The following is a 21,504-nucleotide window of genomic DNA, read 5'->3' on the forward strand; positions in this document are numbered from 1 at the left end:
TGGAAAGGGTTAAGAATCAAAACTCATTCACCTTAATAAAATCATTTATGCTTACTTAAATCTTAATACTTTTCTTTAACCATTCAATCTTAAGCATCATATTCACTCCGACATAATTCTGTTTTGGTAGGATTGGTCAAATATTGGTCCAAACTTGATTTACCTTCTAGATTCATGAAATCGTTTGCCTGGTCCATGCAGCTTGGTGTTCTATCTCTGGGCAAATGCCATAATCTGTCCGTGCAGTGGGAGGCAGGATTGGATTATTTTGATCAGTACTGATCCGCAACCCATTCCAGCTCGTGTCAGGGTCCACGTAGGGGCATTCTTCCCCGCCCGCCTCCTGGGCAACGGTTGGAGTATTCCGAAAGGAACTTTCTAACCGGCTGATGACACGAGTTTCTATGTGTCTGAGGTGACGGATGAAGGGAGGAATCAACCGCCGTGGCCAGATTGCCCTAGTTCACGCAATAAGCTGTGCTAGCCCATGACGCTGGTGGGGTGAAGGGAAACTGTCACTCTACAAAGATACCCTCCTGGACTCCCAGCCTAGACACCATTAATGGGTGGACAGAGCTCATAGCCTTGGAAAGCAGTCTGTCTAGGAGAAGGAAAACTCCAACTTCAAACCACCACTGCCTTGTGGATCTGGGAAGATGAAAGGCTATGGAATCACATCCAGAGAATAAAGAACCGCTGAAGTCGGAGTCGCAGAGCCGAAAGGCGCAAATAGTCTGGAGAGGGAAACCAACCCAAAAATTAATGTGACACGCATCCTCCTCACCATGATGGACAACAAAACTGTCGGACGATATGGCGCGAAGTCTGGGGATTCCCGCCGGACGGACCTAGCGTCGAGCCCTGATAAACAGGGTTCACCCAAGCGATCTGGTGGTACCTTGCCCTCCTACTGTGGAACCAGGGTAGGAGATGCAAGGTTACGGACTACTGGAACTATCAAATTGCTACAATGGAATGCAGAAGGGATACAACATAAAAAGACTGCCCTCTCCAAGTTTCTTCAGGATGAGAAGATAGATATTGCCTGCATACAGGAGACACACCTCACAGAAAACATTAGGTGTTCAATAAGGGGATATCAACATTTTAGGAAAGACAGAAAAGAACGGAACAAAGGTGGAGTAATCATCTTCGTCAGAAATGACATAGCGACAAATGAAATAACGACAGATGAATCTGTTGAAATATTGGCTGTAAAAATTACCAAAAACAAATTGCAATACACAATATATAACTGTTACAGCCCACCATCAGAGAATCTGCCAATTGAAAACATAAGAAGTGAAGAAGAACAGTTCATTGTTGTGGGAGACTTCAATAGCCACTCCCCAAGCTGGGGATACAATGACTTAGACAGAAAAGGTGAAACCCTTGAAAATTGGCTTACAGACAGTAAGCTTCAAATTGTCAGAAATGAAGATGACCCAGATACATACTTCTCAAGAGCATGGAAGACAACATCAACCCCAGACCTAACTCTCATATCTGAAGATCTCACCGGAAAAGTCAGTAAACAGATAAAGGAACAACTAGCAGGAAGTGATCATCGTCCCATTCTGGTTGAAATAACTGAAGAATATGCAAAAGACAGAAAGGCACCACCTCCGAGATGGAATTATAAAAAAGCAGACTGGACTCTGTTTTCAAAGTTGACTGATAGTTATACAAAAGAGATAAACTGTAAAACAAGGAATGTAGAAAAATCAGCCAAAGCTTTCACAAAATCAATCATGAAAGCTGCAAAAGAATCAATCCCCAGAGGATCAAGAAAGGACTACTGTCCAGGATGGACTGAAAAATTAGGAAGTCTCAACAGCCAAGTCACTGAACACAGAAAAAAAGCAGAGAGAGAGCCAAATGATGAGAATATGGAAATTTACAAAGAGGCTGAAAAAACTCTCAGGAAAGAAACAATAAAAGCAAAACAGGAAGCATGGCATGAAAAAACCAGACAACTTGACTACGACAGAGACGGAAGAAAGTTATGGAACCTAACCAAAGCTCTAAGTGGACAAGAAAACAGATATGCTGCACCATCAGTAGAAGATGATCAGGGGAGGATTCTCAACAAAAAACAAGCAGCAAACTTTTTTATGAAGCAGTACTCAAGTGTTGGGAGTATACAGATTAGAAAAGAACGAAAACGAGAAGTCCATAAAGAATTGAGAAAACACAAGGATACACCCAAAGAATCCACAGATGATGTCATGTTCAGTTCGATTAAAAAAGAAGAAGTAGAAATTGCCTTGAAATCTCTAAAAACGAACAAATCACCAGGTCCAGATGATGTTACTAATGACATGTTGAAACACCTAGGAACCCTCACAAAGAGGAAAATGAAACAACTGTTCAATGCAAGTTGGAAACAGGGTAAACTTCCACTCAAATGGAAACAGGCAACCATGATACCAATTAAGAAGGATGGCAAGCCAAAAAATAAACCCGAAAGCTACCGACCAATAAGTTTGACAAGCTGCTTGGGTAAACTGATGGAGAGAATTGTTAATCGCCGTCTCCAATGGTATTTAGAAAGCAATAAGTTGATATCAGATGAACAGGCTGGTTTCAGACAATTTCGCTGCACAGAGGACCAGATAACATACATCTCGCAGCTGATCGAAAATGGTTACCAAGAAAAAAACACACAGTCACAGTTTGGGTGGATATGGAAAAGGCATTTGACAAAGTCTGGACAAAAGGACTACTTCTCAAACTTAAGAAAGCCAACGTTTCACACAACATGTTTGCATGGATTAAAGATTACCTCACAAATCGAAAAGCAAGAGTCCAATCTCAAAACTCTAAAAGCAAGCTAACGAACATGACAAATGGAGTACCACAAGGCGGGGTTCTCTCACCAACCCTCTTTGTCGTTTTTATCAATGACATCTGCGAAACCAAATGCAGAGGAGTAAAAGCAGCCATGTATGCAGATGACCTTGCACTGATATGCACTGAAAGAAATATTGGTACTGCAAAGGCCAGGATACAGATGACACTTGATGCTTTGAGCAAATGGACAAAAGACTGGGGTATGAGAGTAAATGCTGATAAAACCACATACACAACATTCAGCTTATCAACCAAAAAGCAATCTATGCGATTAACTTTAGATGGAAAGATTCTGAGAGAAGACCTTATGCCTAAGTATCTAGGAGTGAAATTTGACCCTCGACTCACTTGGAAACATCAAATAGATGAAAGTCAACAGAAAGGGTACAAGAGAATGCAGCTTCTCCGAAAACTTGCTGGAACGCAATGGGGAGCAAACTCAAACGTCCTGAAGAAGACATATCTTGGATATGTAAGACCTGCAATAGACTATGCCATATCGGCATGGGGAACGTGCTCACAGGCTCAATTTCAAAAGGTTGAAAAAGTCCAAAACCAATGCCTACGCGTGATCACTGGAGCAATGAAAACAACACCAATTCACAAGATGGAAACCCACACAGGAATAAAACCTCTCAAAGAACAACGAAATTTAAAAATAGTGACACAATTCTCAAAGATAAAATTCATGGAATCCCAACCACTGCATCCAAGTACAATGGAAAAGAAAGAGAATCGACTCAAAAGGGAAAACTTCATCGCCTTGGGACAAAAACTAGAGAGCGAATATAAAGTGACACCAAAGGAAGATATTGCCCAAATCAATGTCCCAAATCTCAAACCACCACCGTGGAAAAAGAAACAAAAATCTATAACCATCAACAAGAAAAACATTCGAAGCAATAATGACAATGCTCAAACCCTAAAGATGATCGATAAAAAATACCCAATGACCAACTGGATAAGAGTTTATACAGATGGCTCAGTTTCCGGCCCCCTCATGAATGGAGGTGCTGGTGCACTCATACACTGGACAGATAAAACAGAAACAAAAATATCTGTATCAGTGGGTTCAATGTGCACAAGTACTAAAACTGAAGAAAAAGCCATCCTCAATGCAACAAAAGAACTATCCAGAGATCACAGAATATACGGGAAAAATGTGGTTTACTTGACAGACTCTGATGATGCTCTCCGGTCTATTGAAAATTACCAGGACTCTGAAGCCGCACACACTGTGGAGGCCCTTGAGGGCTTATCTGATAAAACAGGAAAAATTGTGCTGCAGTGGATTCCAAGTCATGAAGGTATATATGGAAATGAAATTGCCGATCAACTGGCCAAAGAAGGAGCCCAGAAGGAACAACCGAAGTCGTCAATCACTTACCATCAGCAAAAGAAAATAATAAAGCTAAAAATAGACAAAGAAAGGAATGACACACACCTAGAACACAACAAGCAGGATCCAATCCATGCCATTCAGCGAAGTAGCCAAGTCACTCTATTCCGCCTCCGAACAGGACACAATAGACTAAGAGGACATATGTTTACAAAGCTAGGTATTGGAACAACCCCTTATTGCCCATGCGGAACCGACCATGAAACCACTTTACATGTGCTTATGGATTGCCCATTATACAACGTGCAACGTTCGAACCACTGGGTCACCCCTACAACACTCAACACAAAGCTCTATGGTGAGGCTGAGGACCTAAAGCGGACCACAGACTTCATAGCAGATATCGGACTGCAGCCATAGATGTCCATCAGAGGAACGAAGAAGAAGAAGAAGAAGTCCGTGCAGCGGCCTTGTCTGTAGTCATTTTCCGTGATGGAGACGCTCGGATGCAAACTTGTTTTCCCTTCAATAATTTCAACATAACAATACATAGACGAACCCAATTCCCCCGTCCGCCCGCAAAATAAAACAAAACAAAAAATAACAATAACCAACAAAAAAAAAAAAAGCAAAACAAAAAATAAATCCCCAAAAAACAAACACATTAAAAAATACCAAAACATAAAACATTTGGTTGACTAGGTATTTATTATTGTAGATGTTAATAAACCACAATATTTCGATGTAAAGTAAAACGAACAATCTCACTCAGAGCGGGTTTGATCAGTATTGTTGGAAGTGTAGGTGGAAATCGGTTAGAAAACAACACATTCCAGTTTACACCCATTGTTACAACATTTTTGATCCATTCTACAGTCCCAGTCATTCTTGCACTCATCATAGCAGAGGTAGTCATATTCGGTCATGGGTCCCCTGTTAGGAAGTGGACATACCCCAGGCTTTACTCTTTTTTCTAAAATGAACAATGAAAAAGAAGAAGAAATGAAATTAATGAACACTCATATATTTGCATTCAAGCCAACATATCAAAGTTGTATCGAGGGGCGAACGCTAAATAAATTATGGAAAATCATACTTAACAAGTCTTCTATCCCCCTATATCTGTTTTCCAACTTGCTTTCTGTCTTTGTCTTGGAATGCGATTACTTGGTTTTGTCCTGGCCCTGTTTTGGGAGATGATATTTTTTTCCTTGTAAATCATTTCTCTGTTATGTATTATTATTATATTTGTTGTTTTGAATTTATAATGTAAGCATTTGAGTGTATTCCTTTCAGTGGGGACCTGTGCTCATGTCTGTGCTCATGGATGAGACTTTTAGGTGATCTTAAACTAAGTGCATTGATGGTATGCTCTTGGAATCTACACCAATTCCCTATTTGTACCATTCCCCTTTGTCTTACATTTTCTTGAGGGCTTTAATTGTAATTCTTGAACTTTTTACTATCCCATATTCTCCCTTTTTACTGGCGCTAATATGACCTAAATGTGTTGCAAATTTGGCCATAAAATCCGTCCTTCAAATATCGATCGATTTAAACGACTGTCATCTTGGCAAAACCTCAAACCTGGGTCCTCGCGAAGTCGCAGGATGAAGAGTTTTTAACCAAGATGAGGGTTATTAAAATCTATCAATATTTGAAGGACGAGTTTTCTGGCCAAACTTTTAAGTACATGTTATTCCAGGTACGACAGTTAATTGGTTAAGGAGATGAGAAGGTACAAACATTAAAAATAATTTTTCAGACTTTCACAAAATTGCTCACAGTATTCCGTTCATCCATCGCAACAACTGGCGCCATCATTAACTCTTTCCTTACCACCCATAGGAAAATCGTCACATTCGTTACGATACAACCGACAATTTTCTCATTCTGATTTCTCTTGTACATCACAAAATCTATAGAAATGCTTTGATTACAGCTATAAATACTAAACACTGTGTCGTAGACATCATTTTGCTGAACAACATTCTGTAAAGAATGCACTTGTTACTTTTTTGTTTGATTAGGAAAAGTCTTATTTTGTGTCGGGCGGGTGTGAAGTTTCGGGGGGAAATTCTATAAATAGCTGGTAAGGAGAGAGTGAATGATATTGACCAAATATGAATACGACGATTTCAAAGGAAAAAAAAGAAATTAAAACAAATTCAAGCAACAAAAAACAAAACAAAACAAGAAAAACATAACCGCACAAAAACAAGGTTCTTTACTTTCAGGCTTACTCAGTTGTTATCGATGTCCCTAATTACTCTTATGATAACCTATTATGTTTCTTTTTGTAACGTTTGTCACGAACATGACCTTTTATCACAACCTTATCTATAAAAAAATATGTTTTAGTTCAATTAACTACCATTCTAGGAAAACGTCATAAATTTTGATTTTTTAATGACAAGAAATAGATAGGGGGGGGGTGGAATTGTTATAATTCATTCGCTTGAACATCATCATACCTGGGTCTGTGAGACAGCACATGGAAGACGAGTCCATCATAATGGTGCTGCAATAGGCGCTATCTGGGCATGGGGCCTTTTGGTAGCAATACAGGTCTTCCTGTTGTCCTTTGTCGTTTTTGAACAGAATAGGACTGCTATGCATACATCCACCCTTGTCTGAATTTCCTGCTGTAAATGGTAGCGATAAATAAATGAAAAAAAGTTTTAACATTTCTGCTTCTCACAGATTACTAAAGATAAGTGGTCGAAAAAATGTACGAATGTGAAAGCCAGTGCCAATCAAACTATAGCTCAAGAAAAGTTAGGGTAGAGTGTTCCAATTCGGACGCCTTACCGCCGTCAATTTTAATGCTACATTCAATAAAAATTATGACATAGAGCTGTGAGAGTAGGAACCTAATAAACGGAAGGGCAATGAAGTAAGCTTTGTTTTGATACCTTTGAAAAATGTCATTATCTGAATTCCGATTAGTTTGTTATTCTACTCATTTTTTCTTTCTTTTACTTCATTCCAAAATAACACACGATTGGCAAGATGGGTCAAACATACGCAATGTTAATTCGATAATATTCATGCATGACCACCTATCTGTGGCCACAATGACACAGTTTGAAAAAGACCACAAGAAGATAACATCATGCCTACAGACAGTTTAAGTCAAGCTTCATAATGATGTCTAATTTTCAACATAATGTTGGTCTGTATTCTGCTCGCTGTTTGTTTTAACTATTAGGGTTCAGTCATCCAAGAACAAGAAATTTGCATGAAATAATTGTAACTGTAACTTAATTGGATTCTTGTCTGCAGCACATAGTAATAAAAAAAAACAACTTTTGCCTTTGAGTTTCAAAGACATCCAATCATTGTGATTTAGCTGCATGAACACATTTGCTGTCTTGTTCTATGGGAACCACCTGAGCGAACCAGAAGCAGAGGCTGGCAGAATAAAACCTACATTGACTGTCTGCTAGATGACACAGGAATGGACAACACCCGGGAGCTGCGTACGCTTATGGAGGACAGGAGAGAATGGCGAAGACTTGTGGCTCATGTTGGGCGCCCCAAGGGGCGGCCTAAGTAAGTAAGTAAACACATTTGCATGTCTGATAACCGAATGCAACTGTAGGACACGTCGTAGTTTGGACAAAATCATAGTGGAGTGCGATAATGTAGATATGACTGCTATTTAAGGTGTAACTTTTGAATTCTTTATTGTGATGGAACCGAGATAAATATAATTATCAGCAAAACACGCAAGAAATTAAATATCATAAATTAAACTTCAGTAGAAATATGGCGGTAATTAATAAGAATGTAAATGAAGGGAGGGAGGAGAAAGAAAAGAGACACAAGGAAAATGGTCAAGATTAAAATATAGATTGAGGGTGAGAGAGAGAGAGAGAGAGAGAGAGAGAGAGTGAGAGAGAGAGAGAGAGAGAGCGGGGAGGGAGAGTGATAGAAAGAATGAGAGAGAAGGAAGAACATGGGAAAAGGAGAGATAAAAGGTAATTGAAATCCAAGGAAAGTCAAAACATACTTGTACATATTGCGGTAATGTTACACTTTTCCATCAGCTTACACGGCTTGAAATGTCTGCAGACCTGGCCTGAAGGACAGTTCTTGAGAAAAGAATAAGACTTGAAAAAGTCAGCATAATATACGTACCGTACATTCTTCATTGCATTCTTGGTCGATCACAAGATTGATAATTGTGTCAAAGAGTACAACTACGCATCTTTTGGTCAGTGTCAGGCTATAAGTTTACGAAGGCTATAGTCAGAGGGTACCTGGCGTAGCCATCGTTAACTTAAAGCCAGACACAAGAACCCACTAGGACTTAGGCCTATGGTTTGGTTTCATTTTTTAGGTTTTGCAGAGTATAGTGAGTTTACCTTAGTAGGGGGAATTAGGTCCAAAAACCCCTTGAATTGTGCAAACAGGGTTGAAAGCATGAAAATTACATATGTTGTAGAATATGAAAAACCCTATAATTTATGATATAGAACCACTCTGAGAGATCAGTATTAGTTGAGATACAAGGTTTTTAAGATTAGAAAATTTTGAAATGGACGACAATAATTTCTTTCATTTTTATTGTGTAAACATTCGAGGCAAGCCGACCAAAGGTTGTTTTACGTCATCCTTTGGATTCCCATTGGTGACTATTTTTAGCGTCGAAGCGGATGTTTTCCTTTCCCTTGACTTTCGATTCACGAATCATACAAAGTATTTAATCGTAAATATTATTCAATTTCACTTGTTTTAAAGGACGTCTAGCGAGCAATATTCTATAATATGATATTTTTCTGCATCTGATTATTATAAGTATAATCAATTGCTCTAAAACGGACGGGCAGACGGGAAGACGAGCAGACGGGTAGACAAAACAGACTAGCAGAATACAGCTCAATAAATGCCGATAACCGGTGTTGACAAAGGACAGTGCTCCTTCTCCCCTCCGCCTGTTTTCTTTTCTTTCCAAAAATACTGCCATAATAATTTTACGTGAGTTAAAACCTATTTCTGTCAAACTTGATGACAGTAAAGAGTCAGCATACCACTTACATTGCTATAATTATCATCATTATCATCATCATCAACCACTATGATGCTGTATTTACTCTACGTTATTTACCGCAAAGGGACAATGGAAGAATGTTCTTCTTGTACTGGTGTGTCCTTATGTAAGGCACTGCACCCATTTTGCCTGCTGATGATGGGTCTTTAACAGAAAGAACGAAAGAAAGAAAGAGAGAGAGAAGAGAGAGAGAGAGAGAGAGAGAGAGAGAGAGAGAGAGAGAGAGAGAGAGAGAGAGAGAGAGAGAGAGAATATTGCATATGCTTAATAAAGGAATGCGTTTGCATGATTTCAGATACACATACAATAGCAAAAAGAACTGCTCCCAGAGACTGGGACAAGTGATTGATATGCCAACAAGATAACACAGACCGTTTAGAATGTCCCTCTAAGTCGAGGAGGTATGACAGGGCAAGGCTATGAAACTCTTTTTGAAGAGTTAACACAATTCAATTATTTGGTGTGTGATGAAAACAAGTTGGATGTATCTATTTTTTTAATTCATCAGAAAGAAATGAGATTATTGATAGCTTAAAACAAAATGATTCTAAGTGGCATAAGTATTTTTGTCGTGTAAAATTTAATGCCAACAAAATTAGGCGATTAGAATTAAAGAAATCTAAATGAATTGCCCTACAAGAATTCCAAACTTCGTCATTTGACTTGGAGGAGTCACCGAATGAATATATTTCGCAACCCACGAGAATAATGAGACAACGTTCAAAATTAGAGATCGGCTATAAAAAACAAACGTGCTTTTTTGTAAAAACATGTAATCGGGAGTACTCCATTCTGTAATGACAACAGATATGGAAGAAAATATTCGTGAAATAGCGTTATCTATAAAAGATTCTGATATGTTGTCATTTATTGCCGGAGGAGATTTTGTCACTCAGGAGGCACACTACCGCCCTATACCATAAAATTTGTCATGCACGATACTTAGAAAAACAAGCTTTAAAAGATGTCACTGCTGATGATAATCATGATGTCACAGTTCTTGAAAGAATTCGAGCTTTTGCTAACATTATAACTTTTATAGAAGAGAACCCTGCAACAAATGTCACTGTGGATCTTATTTCCAGAATTGTCAAAAGTGTCTCAAAAACTCATCAAATGTTCATGTAAGAGAGAATGTATCGGCACCCGATGCAAGTGTTTAAGGTCCGGTTTGCCTTGCACGGACTTGTGTAGATGCGGGGTGTGTGTGTGGGGTGTGTGTGTGGCGGGGGGGGGGGGGGGGGGGGTGTAAGGTCAGTACATTAATGAGTAAAATTCTCTCTCTCTCTCTCTCTCTCTCTCTCTCTCTCTCTCTCTCTCTCTCTCTCTCTCTCCACCGTCTCTCCAGCTCACTCCCTCTCCCGCTTTTATCTACTAGTTACAACACGAAATAACCATCAGTTAGCTACCGTAAATGGTTACCAGTGTATTTAAAGTTTTAGAACGCACATTGTATTATCGTGGTTATTTCCTCGGATAAGTAATGCTATATAGGAAAAAATAAAAGTGCTAAAAACGCACTGTTATGATAAATTGCCAGAGTGGTTCTATATCAGGTGTTATTTATACGGGTCATAGCTACCTATATGCCAGTTTTCATGATTTCAACCCCAATGTGCACGGTTTTAGCCTAATTTTCCCTAATACAATGAATATGAAGAAAATATATACTTTTACGCAGTTATTTCCCTTGTTTAATATAGCTATAATAGGTAAATTCTAAGACCTTAAACCGATACGTTATGATTGATTGCCAAAGTGGTTCTATATCAGATGTTTTTTCTATGGGTCTTAGCAACCTGTATGCAAATTCTCATGCTTTCAACCGGAATTTTCACGGTTTTAGCCTAATTCCCCCTACTCTAACTCACGTTAAATTAGATAATAAAATTCTATGCACCAAAAACTACACGTCTTAACAGATGACAATATCAATGGATCAAACAGTCTCACACGTTGTTTTATTCAGATGGCAAGATCTATGGACCAAAGTCTCACACGCTGTTTTATTCAGATGGCAATATCTATGGACCAAAGACGTCTTATTCAGATGGCAATGTATGAACTAAAGTCTCGCACATCTTTTTCTAATGGCAATAGCTATGGACCACATTATTTACGTCTTATTCAGATGTCAATATTTATGAACGAAAGTCTCACACATTTTATTCAGATGGCAATATCTATGGACCAAAGTCTTCACGTCTCATTCACATTGCAATATTTTTGAACTGAAGTCTCACACGAGAACATATTTGCAGGTCTGATAAGGAGACACAGTTATGGGCTCGTTTTAACATTGTTGTAAAGGAGAATAGTTTGCGTTGGTTTGAGACTATTTCCATTACACCAATGAGACCATAACAATTTTGGTTAATAGAGATGTTGTTATCAACCAAAGTTTTCTTACAAACGTTGATGATGATGATGATGATGATGATGATGATGATGACAATAATAATAATAATAATAATAATAATAATAATAATAATAATAATAATAATAATAATAATAATAATATCGTCATACAAAGAGACAGGACATTTGAATGTATCTACCGATAGTCTACATTTCATGTTATTTTTTCAGACGTGTCCAAACGGTGAAATCTGTAGACACTTCAAACCTTGCGGGGTAAATGAAAATTGTAACATGACTGTTACTTGCACAGGTACTTCATACTTTACAGGAAATTCATTCATCTCTCGTCTAAATTTATTCATTAAAAATGTTTACAGTTCACTGTTCTGGATTGGGTCTTATGACCTCCCACGATGGGCATTGTTGTCACTTGCTGTTGTCCTTTTCTATGCTGCTATCTGTCTTTGCTCTGGATTGAAATTGCTCGGGTTGTTTCATCGTCCTGGCGGGGATCCTTAGCTGGAAATGAGACAGTCAATGTATAATACCTTATTTGAAAGATGGTATTTTTTCCATGCAAATCATCTCTCTAGGTGGGGTTCCTGAACTCCCATAGTGGGCAGGGGGGTACATACTGTGTCTTCTATCCCCTTATAACTGTTTTCCAACATTCTTTCTGTCTTTGTCTTGGAATGAGATTACTTGTTTTTTTTTCAAGGCCCTGGCTGGAGTCCTAGCTGGGAGGGAAGGTCAAATGCATAGTTATTGTTTTGGGAGATTACATTTTTTTCCTTGTAAATCATCTCTCTGTTATGTATTATTATATTTGTTATTTTCAATCTATAATGTAAGCATTTGAGTGTATTCTTTGTTGGATTTTGTTCTTTTGTCCGGATGAGACTTATAGGTGATCTCAAACTAAGTACATCGGTGGTATGCTCTTGGAATCTACATCCGGTCCCTATTTGTTTCCAGTTCCCATATGCCTTACTTTTTCTTGGGTGCTTTAATTGTAATTCTAGACCTTTTTACTATCCCATTTCTTCCTTTTTACTGGCGCTGATATAACCTAAATGTGTTGCAAGCGCCGTAAAACCCTTAAAAACAAAAACAAAAACAAAACAAATCATCTCTGTGTTATTTACTTTTATAATTATTAGTTTTGTATATGTAAACAATTGAGTGTATCCTTCATAGCGAGATCTCTTGCTTGTATTTTGATAGGACTTTTCAGTAATGCCAAAATATAAACATTGATAAATTGCTTATAGAATCGTCTGTTCCATTATTTAACTAGTCATAATTGTCGTACTTTTTATTTGGTGCTTTTAACTTAAGATCTACAACTTTTGCTCTATCATTATCTTTTTTAGTGGAGATGAAAATATGACCTAATAGTGTCGCAAGCGTCGTAAACCCCGAAAAAAATTATGCTGAAAATGGAATTTATAGTCTATGATCTGATTCTTTGGCTTAGTTCATGTGTTTTATTAAGTCCAATCAATTTAATAGAAGAAATGAAATTGACGTCACTCAGCTCTTTTTTTTAAAAAAATGTTTTTAGTCAGTTATTTGTTATGAGTAGTTCTCATTAAATTGGATTAATCAGACTATAAACGTTCAAGGTTACCCATAGTTTTGATTGGTACGTTATATCCCGTTGGCGGATGTTTTGCTTTTTTTTTTTTTAACTAGACGCATATCATCAATAGTTTCATGAATAAATTTAGACGAGAGATGAATGAATTTCCTGTAGAGTATGAAGTACCTGTGCAAGTAACAGTCATGTTACAATTTTCATTTACCCCGCAAGGTTTGAAGTGTGTACAGATTTCACTGTTTGGACACGTCTGAAAAAATAACATGAAATGTAGACTATCGGTAGATACATTCAAATGTGCTGTCTCTTTGTATATTATTATTATTATATCATCATCATCATCATCATCATCATCATCATCATCATCATCATCATCATCATCATCATCATCAATAACAACAACAAAATAATTTTAAAAGAACAAGAAAAAAAGTAATTAAAAAAAAAAAGAAAATGGCAAATCATGACCTCACATACCACGTCTTTGCACGGGTCCATCACGTTGACCTGGCATTGGAAACACGGCAGAATAGCCGCAATGGCGACCTGGAAAATATTGAACGTCAGAAACGTTAAATATAATGCATCACATTGATCATGTTTTACTCATGTGGAATAAGGATAAAGTCAACCAGGCTGGACCAGAAAGATTGATTGACTTTAAGCAAGATCGACTTTCTCCATTAACAGTCTTAGATAAAGAAAATAAAATATTAAGAGTACTAGTCCCATACGATTGGCAGTCATATTTGCAACACCAGATCCAAATAATGGACATAACTATATATTCAGAGTACAAGTTCCATCATATATGGTAATATCAGATCCACTACTAGCAACGGTAGTAGGAAGGACTTTTTAAGTCTACTAGGTCTAACTTAGTCTAGTCTAAGTTAGACTCTAACACTGACTATATAGTCAATATTAATCAGTTAGCCATATCGAAAAAAAGATATAAATATAAAGCCAAAGGCCATAATAAAATAAGAAACAGTAGATTATCCGAATCAGGATGTCGGAGATCTGATCACCATATCTAGTAGGCCTAGCCGCTAGCCGACGTGCGAATAGACAGCAAGCAAGCACGACAATGGGTCCAACTAGCAGGAACTACAGCAGATGCTAATTCTAAACATTTCTGTTCATCCAAGAACACCACTGGCCTTGTTTTGTCTAGATTGACGTCTTAAAAATGCGAGCGTCACCAAAATTTAGGTGCCAAAATTTGACAAAAGACATGTTGGTTGTTTCATCCATCTACCGAGGAGCCACAGGAGGACTTTTCATAGAAAAAGGTTTGACACTGCAAAATTAGCGGAACATTTCAAAGAAAATCCCAAAATCCCCGAATTCCGCGGATCCGAGGAAGATTATCATCACTGATTATTACTCAATTATTATTGGTACTTACCAATTGTCAAATATTCTGGCTCGGTAACTTCTTCTTCTTCTAGGTTCCATGCCTGGTCCAGGCTTCGGATACTGCATGAATTATCTCTCTCCATTCCTCCCTGTCTCTTGCCTTTTCAAACAGCTCTTGGATTGTTAGGCTGGTGAAGCCCTTCAGTTGGTCTATGAGTGTTTTTCTTTGTCTCCCCCGGGCGCGTTTACCAGGTATTTTTCCACAACTTGCCAGGTATTCATTCTTATCTTTCCTTACTATGTGTCCGAAAAAGGATAGTTGTCGATCCACTATTAAGGGCATTAGTTTCCTTTGTTGGTATGTTTGTTTTAGCACTTCTTCGTTCGTTTTGTGTGCAGTATACGATATTCTCTGCATCCTTCTCAAGCACCACATTTCAAAAGCTTCAATGTTCTTTTGTGTTTCTGCATTTGTAGTCCAGCTTTCGCATCCGTATAACAAGATTGGCCACACGTAGCACTTCAAGACTCGGAATCTAATCCCGAACGACATCTGTTTGTTTTTCAAAATGTTTCCCAGGTCCATGAAGGCCTGTTTGGCTTGAGTTATTCTTGCTCGTATGTCTCGGTTACATCTTCCATCTGTTGTCACTATTGAACCTAGGTATTTAAAACTTTCTACGTTGGTAAGTTGCTCGCCGTGAATCGTTATATTGCAGGTGTTGTTGTTTTCGGGGTTTTTCTGTATTACCATGCATTCCGTTTTGGTGATATTCACTTCCATTCCCTTGGCTTCACTATCTACTACCACTTTGTCAACAATCTTTTGAAGTTGGATTTCTGATGTTGCAATGAGTACCGTATCGTCTGCGTATCTTATATTATTTATGTTGTGACCTCCCACTTTTATTCCCTCCATATTATTTATGCCCCTCATGATTGTTTCTTGGTATAGATTAAACAGATCTGGTGAGGCAACACACCCTTGACGGACTCCTTTCTTAATAGGAATGGAATTTCCTGTAGAGTTTCCGATTTTGATAGATGCCTGCTGGGTGTAGTATAATGTTTGCATGAGTCTGAGGTCTTTCTCATCAGCGCCAATGGAGTGCAGTTGTTTTAGTATTTCTTCGTGGCGTACTCTATCAAAAGCTTTTTTGTAGTCGACAAAACAGAGGTATAGTGGGGTCTGAACCTGTATAGCTCTTTCACTTAAAACACGGAGGAGTATATTGCGTTCCTTGTCCCTCTGTCAGGTTGGAATCCATATTGTTCTTCTGCGATTTCGGGGTTAATCTTATTCCTTAGCCTGTTGATAATTATACGCAACAGTATTTTGTTGATGTGGCTTATTAAACTTATAGTTCTAAAATTTTCGCATCTGACTGCACCTGCTTTCTTTGGTATTGCTATGAAAATAGAGTTACAGAGATCTTCTGGAATTTTCCCAGTATTGTATATATTGTTGAATAATATGTGAAGTTCATCAATTGCTAGATCTCCTAGGCTTTTTAATACCTCTACAGATATTTCATCAGGGCCTGTTGCTTTACCATCCCTCATTCGTTCCATGGCATGTTCAATTTCACTTTTGGTGATGTTTGGTCCGCTTAATGGTTCTTTGAATTTCAGTGGTGGTTCATTTCTATTTGGATCATTGTACAGTTCGCCTATGTATTCTACCCATCGGCTTTCTATATGTTGTTCTTCAAATAGCAGTTCCCCTTGTTTGTTTTGGATACAACTTCCTGCTGCTTTGCTTTTCCTTTTCCCTGATAGTTCTTTTATTCTTTGGTGAGCTTGTTGGGGGTTGGGTTTGTATTCTCTTTCGATTTCGCAGCATTTCCAGTCTAGATAGTTCTCGTGTGCCTCGATGCATTTGGATTTAATGTGGTTGTTCAATGTTTGGTATTCTGCAGACCCTCTGTTGCATTTTCGTCTTTCTTCAAATAGGTTTAGAATTTCATTTGTCATCCATTCCTTTTTGCTGTTTATTTGAGCTATTGGTAAATGCTTTTCTGCAGTTGCTTTGACACACTTTTGGAATATATCAAATTGTTTTTCACATTTTTCATTATCAGGTTCACTTTGGCTTTGTATCATGAGTGCATTTTCAAATTCTTCTCTCATTTTTGTTTGTATGCCATTGTCTTTGCATAACCTGTAATCCCTCTTTATTCTACCAGCTGTTCTCTGAATAGCTTTAAACTTTATCCTTATTGTACAAACAACTGGACATGGTCACTGTCTACATCGGCGCCTGGGTAGGTTTTGCAATTTAATATGCCATTTCTGAATCTTGATGATACTGCTATAAAGTCTATCTGGTTCCTTGCTCTGTCCCCTGGTGATTGCCATGTCCAGGTTCTTCTTGGGTGTTGTTGAAACCAGGTGTTTGAAATCATTAATTTATTTGTTCTACACCAATCTGCCCAGATGTTTCGGTAACTAAACCATAGTTATTTAAAGGTATTGAAAGCAGATTCGTACTTCGTACTTTCGATTTCAAAAAGAATACAAACCCAATCACTCAGTTTGTAAGAGGGCGTCATAGAAAAATAGTTCATACTTTCCAGTAAAATTTTTGATAGTTCACTACTTTTTGTATAGTTTCATATCATTCGAGACATAAGAAATATTATTTGAAACTTGTGGTCGCCAATTAACCAATTTATTATAAAGTACCGAAATTATAAGAACAGAATCAATTATTGCGCATTCAAGGAAATTGTACCAAGGCAGAAACGTAGTATTTTTGCTTGAAATCCTTATCAAACCAAACTAAGGAAATCCAGGTGCTTTAGATTAAATTATCAAAATATTGCTAATTGTAATATGTTTGGCTTTGTGGTCATGCAGTATGACACACGTTTCGGATCGGAAGGTCCTGGGTTCGAGTCCGCTCTGAGTGGAGCAGAGTTGAGTCGTTGGAAAAGGCCCTTTATTTATAATCTCTCACACTGCAGTACATTGTCTCTGTCGGGAATAAAATGTACGACCGCCTAACAGGCGCCATGTCTCGTCCTGCATATCAAATGTGGTTTTGGCTAGGGACCGCGTGTAAAGTGCTTTGAGCACATTAAGTGGATGTTGCGCTAGATAATTTTTCGAGTTTGCTTTTTGAAAAATACTTCATGACCGACAGTTAAAAGCTTAAAAATTTATGGCAGTTTTAATGATAATTTCCCCCATTTTTTTGTAGCAACTTTTTGGAACGGTTGCACCAAAAAACATGGTAACTAGAGCTGACGATAGACAATGATCAAACTCTGAAAACAGTACCAGTTCTGTAGAGCGCACGGTACCGATGAAAGCAGTAATTTTGGGCTTTCGTTTTGACCTTGGGTAAGCATATCAGGATTGAGTAACTATCTGGTTGTACGCTGTGAAGGGTAGTAGTAGTAGTAGTAGTAGTTGTAGTAGTAGTAGTAGTAGTAGTAGTAGTAGTAGTAGTAGTGATAGTAATAGCAATATAGCACCAGTGGTAGTAGTAGTAGTAGTAGTAGTAGTAGTAGTAGTAGTAGTAGTAGTAGTAGTAGTAATAGTAGTAGTAGTAGTAGTAGTAGTAGTAGTAGTAGTAGTAGTAGTAGTAATAGCAATATAGCACCAGTAGTAGCAGCAGCAGCAGCAGCAGCAGTAGTTGTAGTAGTAGTAGTAGTAGTAGTAGTAGTAGTAGTAGTAGTAGTAGTAGTTATTGTTGTTGTTGTTGTTATTGTTGTTGTTGCTGTTGTTGTTGTAGAATTTGTTGTTGTAGAAGTTGTTGTTGTTGTATTTGTGGTAGTACTGGTGGTTGTAGTAATAGTAATAAAAACGATAATTAGAAGAAAGAGAAGAAGAAGAAGAAGAAGAAGAAGAAGAAGAAGAAGAAGAAGAAGAAGAAGAAGAAGAAGAAGAAGACGAAGAAGAAGAAGAATTATTGTCTCATGTCAAATCGGAAAAGACGCGTCAATCATTACATTGCAGTGATACATAGGATTATCCACATCTCAACAAACATAGACACACGCACACACACTCACGCATACACACGCACACTCGGAAACACACACACAAACATTCATTTTCCCTCAACCAAGAAATCCAACACCATCAATGAAATAATTCAATAAATTACAAAATGGTTTTACATCTATCTAGTAGGCTACACGGCAAGGCCGGTCAATCATTTACACACAATAATAAGACTGCATTATAAATTCATCACCAACAGATCAACACGTCCATTGTCAGAACACACAAAATTCACACACTATAAATGTTATTATTAAATTCAATTTTGTCTACTTACCAAAGAGAAAATATACATCGTCATCTTCTTTAAAATAACACCACTCTTGACTCAGAAATAAATGTACAAGTGGCAATAAATGAGGACTGTGTTCTGATCTCACCAATCTTATTCTAAATTGCGAACTGTCACTGTCAGGCGGTTGGCTGAATGGCGTAACAACTACTGTACTAATCTATTCTTGTTTTTGGAATGTTGCCTCCTCTTTTGTCTATCCCAGCAACAAAAATGTCATGTTAGAAATAATGCTATTGTTTGTTGGACGTACTTTATTCTTATTTATTCTTTATTCTTTATTCTACTTGTCAGAATTACTTGGTCTCCTTTTTTTATTTTGGGTCTTCACTTGGAGTATTGATGTTTCATAAAACTGTAGGTTAGCTGTTAGTGTTGACTGAACATGGAGCATTCGATCTACTATTGGGCTGGTGTGACATTTTGGTTTTTATATTATAGTCGTTTTGTTTGCTGAAAGATTGTGTATAATATGAAGTTTGATCATTATTCAAATATTATGTATAACGAATAGCTCTCTCTCTCTCGCTCTCTCTCTCTCTCTCTCTCTCTCTCTCTCTCTCTCTTTCTCTCTTTCTCTCAAGCAGTATTAAGTGTGACCAACGACAGAATGAGTGACAACGATAGGGAATTCACAAGATAATGTTTTTAAAAAAATATAATGCATTTGAACAAATTAACGCCAACCGTCGTCAGTGTGAATAACTACCTGGCGATAGGCATTGATGGATACTGTAAAAGTATAAGAGCAAATAATTATGCTTTCTTGGTGATTTGTACAGCATGAAATGAAAATGTTGTTCTATGTTGTCGATGCTGCTACTACTACTACTACTACTACTACTACTACTACTACTACTACTACTACTACTACTACTACTACTACTACTACTACTACTACTACTACCACTACAACTACCATTACTACTACTACTACTACTACTACTACTACTACTACTACTACTACTACTACTACTACTACTACTACTACTACAACAACAACTACCATTACTACTACTTCTGTAACAAACAAAATAATTAAGAATTTATACTGCAATATCTACTAAACGTACTCAAATCGCTGCTAGAAACGGGCCCCTAACCAAGAGCAAATAATGTATGATTTAGGCACAGGCTTTCCGTTAATAAAGGAAACAATAAACAATGAAACGTCAGCATAAATCTGAATGGCTAGTTAGTACCATTTCTATCCGCCCCATCCATCTTCTTTTCCAGTATTTTAATCCCACCCCTCTTGACAAATACGTTCTCTCTACGCACTCTTCAATCAACTAATTAGATTAATTGTCCATTTCTATGCCCCACCCAACTAGCTAATAAATATAACAAAGCGTATAGTCCAGCAGGGGGAATCGGCATAATAATAGTAGGTAAAATAAGCTCCTCCTGCTCTGATTTTTGATGAATTCTGTGGAGACGATCAACAATTCTTTTTGATGATACACAACTATCAACCGACATTTCACGTATTTATGTGAGGACACAAAGAATGAAACTCACCTCTTTGAACTTCCTGATCAGTCTCTCTAACTGATGATGAGACATATCTAGTAAGTGTACGTCGAGCGATACCCATTCAAGACTGAAGTTTATTTTTTCTCTCTTAAACTAAACGGGGAAAATGCATTGCATCTAAACGCAGTTTAACATTGTTATTATGGACGATATATTGCGTGCTTTATTTTCGAGATTTCCATTACAACAATGGCCCCAAAATACATTGGGTTTCCTCATACGATTTTCCTCCTGTTGGCATGGGAAATGTTAAGGATCAAAACTCATTCACCTTAATAAAAGCATTTATCCTTACGGAAATCTTAAAACCTTTCCTTAATCATTCAATCTTAAGCATCATATTCACTCCGACCAAATTTCGATTTGATAGGATTGGTCAAATATTAGTCCAAATTTGATTTACCTTCTAGATTCATGAAATCCATTGCCTAGTTCATGCAGCCTGGTGTTCTATCTCTGGGCAAATGTCATAATCTGTCCAATCAGAGGCCTTGTCTGTGGTCATTTTCCGTGATGGAGACACTCGGATGCAAACTTGTTTCCCCTTCAATGATATCAACAGAGGAATACATAGACGGACCCACCCCCCCCCCCCTCCAGCCAAATAAAACAAAATAAAAAGATGAAAAACAAAAACAAAAACAAAAACCCCCAAAAATACAAAAACAAAATTAACAAAAACAAAAACAAAACCCAACAACAGAAAACATTTGGTTGACTAGGAATTTATTAATGTCGATATTAAGACACCATATAATATTTCACTGCAAAGTAAAACGATTAATCTCACTCAGGATGATTTTATGAATCGAAAGGAATGAATAAATGCATAAGTACACAACCATATATTAACATGACATGAAATGACATGAATTAATAATAAGGAAACGTCTAGGGCGCGGCGATATAATTAGGAAACGTCTAGGGCGCGGCGATATGATCAAAAATTAAAAATCGTTTTTATAAATTTTGAAAAAAAAATAATGATGCAGTTCTATTGTGTGGATTGGTTACATTAACCAGTTAACTGCAGCTATCTGGAAAAACTGGTACTTAATTTGGCCAGAAAACTCGATCTTCAAATATCGATCGAT

At 37.6% G+C, this 21,504-nt stretch overlaps 1 protein-coding gene across 2 annotated transcripts; it reads right to left on the reverse strand.

Moving 5' to 3' along the window:
* Positions 1 to 4,881: 4,881 nt before the first annotated feature.
* Positions 4,882 to 19,083, reverse strand: LOC144967954 (uncharacterized). Of its 2 annotated transcripts, none has more exons than XM_078905759.1 (5): positions 18,860 to 19,083; positions 13,687 to 13,755; positions 8,208 to 8,289; positions 6,667 to 6,837; positions 4,882 to 5,165 (listed from the first exon to the last, which is right to left on the reverse strand). In XM_078905759.1, exons 1-5 carry the CDS (start codon positions 18,881 to 18,883, stop codon positions 5,008 to 5,010), a joined length of 504 nt encoding a protein of 167 aa, XP_078761885.1. In that variant the 5' UTR covers positions 18,884 to 19,083; the 3' UTR covers positions 4,882 to 5,007. The 2 variants fall into 2 exon arrangements, with proteins under 2 accessions (XP_078761885.1, XP_078761884.1); XM_078905758.1 differs by having other exon boundaries at positions 6,667 to 6,834; positions 18,860 to 18,986.
* Between the last annotated feature and the right edge of the window lie 2,421 nt (positions 19,084 to 21,504).

The sequence above is a fragment of the Berghia stephanieae genome, chromosome 3, assembly GCF_034508935.2.
Source record: "Berghia stephanieae isolate SIO BIC M18660-M18661 chromosome 3, UCSD_Bste_1.3, whole genome shotgun sequence".
Lineage (NCBI taxonomy): Eukaryota > Metazoa > Mollusca > Gastropoda > Nudibranchia > Aeolidiidae > Berghia > Berghia stephanieae.

What these genes read in the sequence shown, in the direction of transcription:
- LOC144967954 (XM_078905759.1), bottom strand. Translation starts at nt 18,883, where the DNA reads ATGACGATGTATATTTTCTCTTTG. An exon ending in CATTACCGCAATATGTACAA is followed by an intron (nt 6,838 to 8,207) that starts GTATGTTTTGAC and finishes TACCATTTACAG; the next exon opens with CAGGAAATTCAGACAAGGGT. An exon ending in GTGCTGTCTCACAGACCCAG is followed by an intron (nt 5,166 to 6,666) that starts GTATGATGATGT and finishes TGTTCATTTTAG; the next exon opens with AAAAAAGAGTAAAGCCTGGG.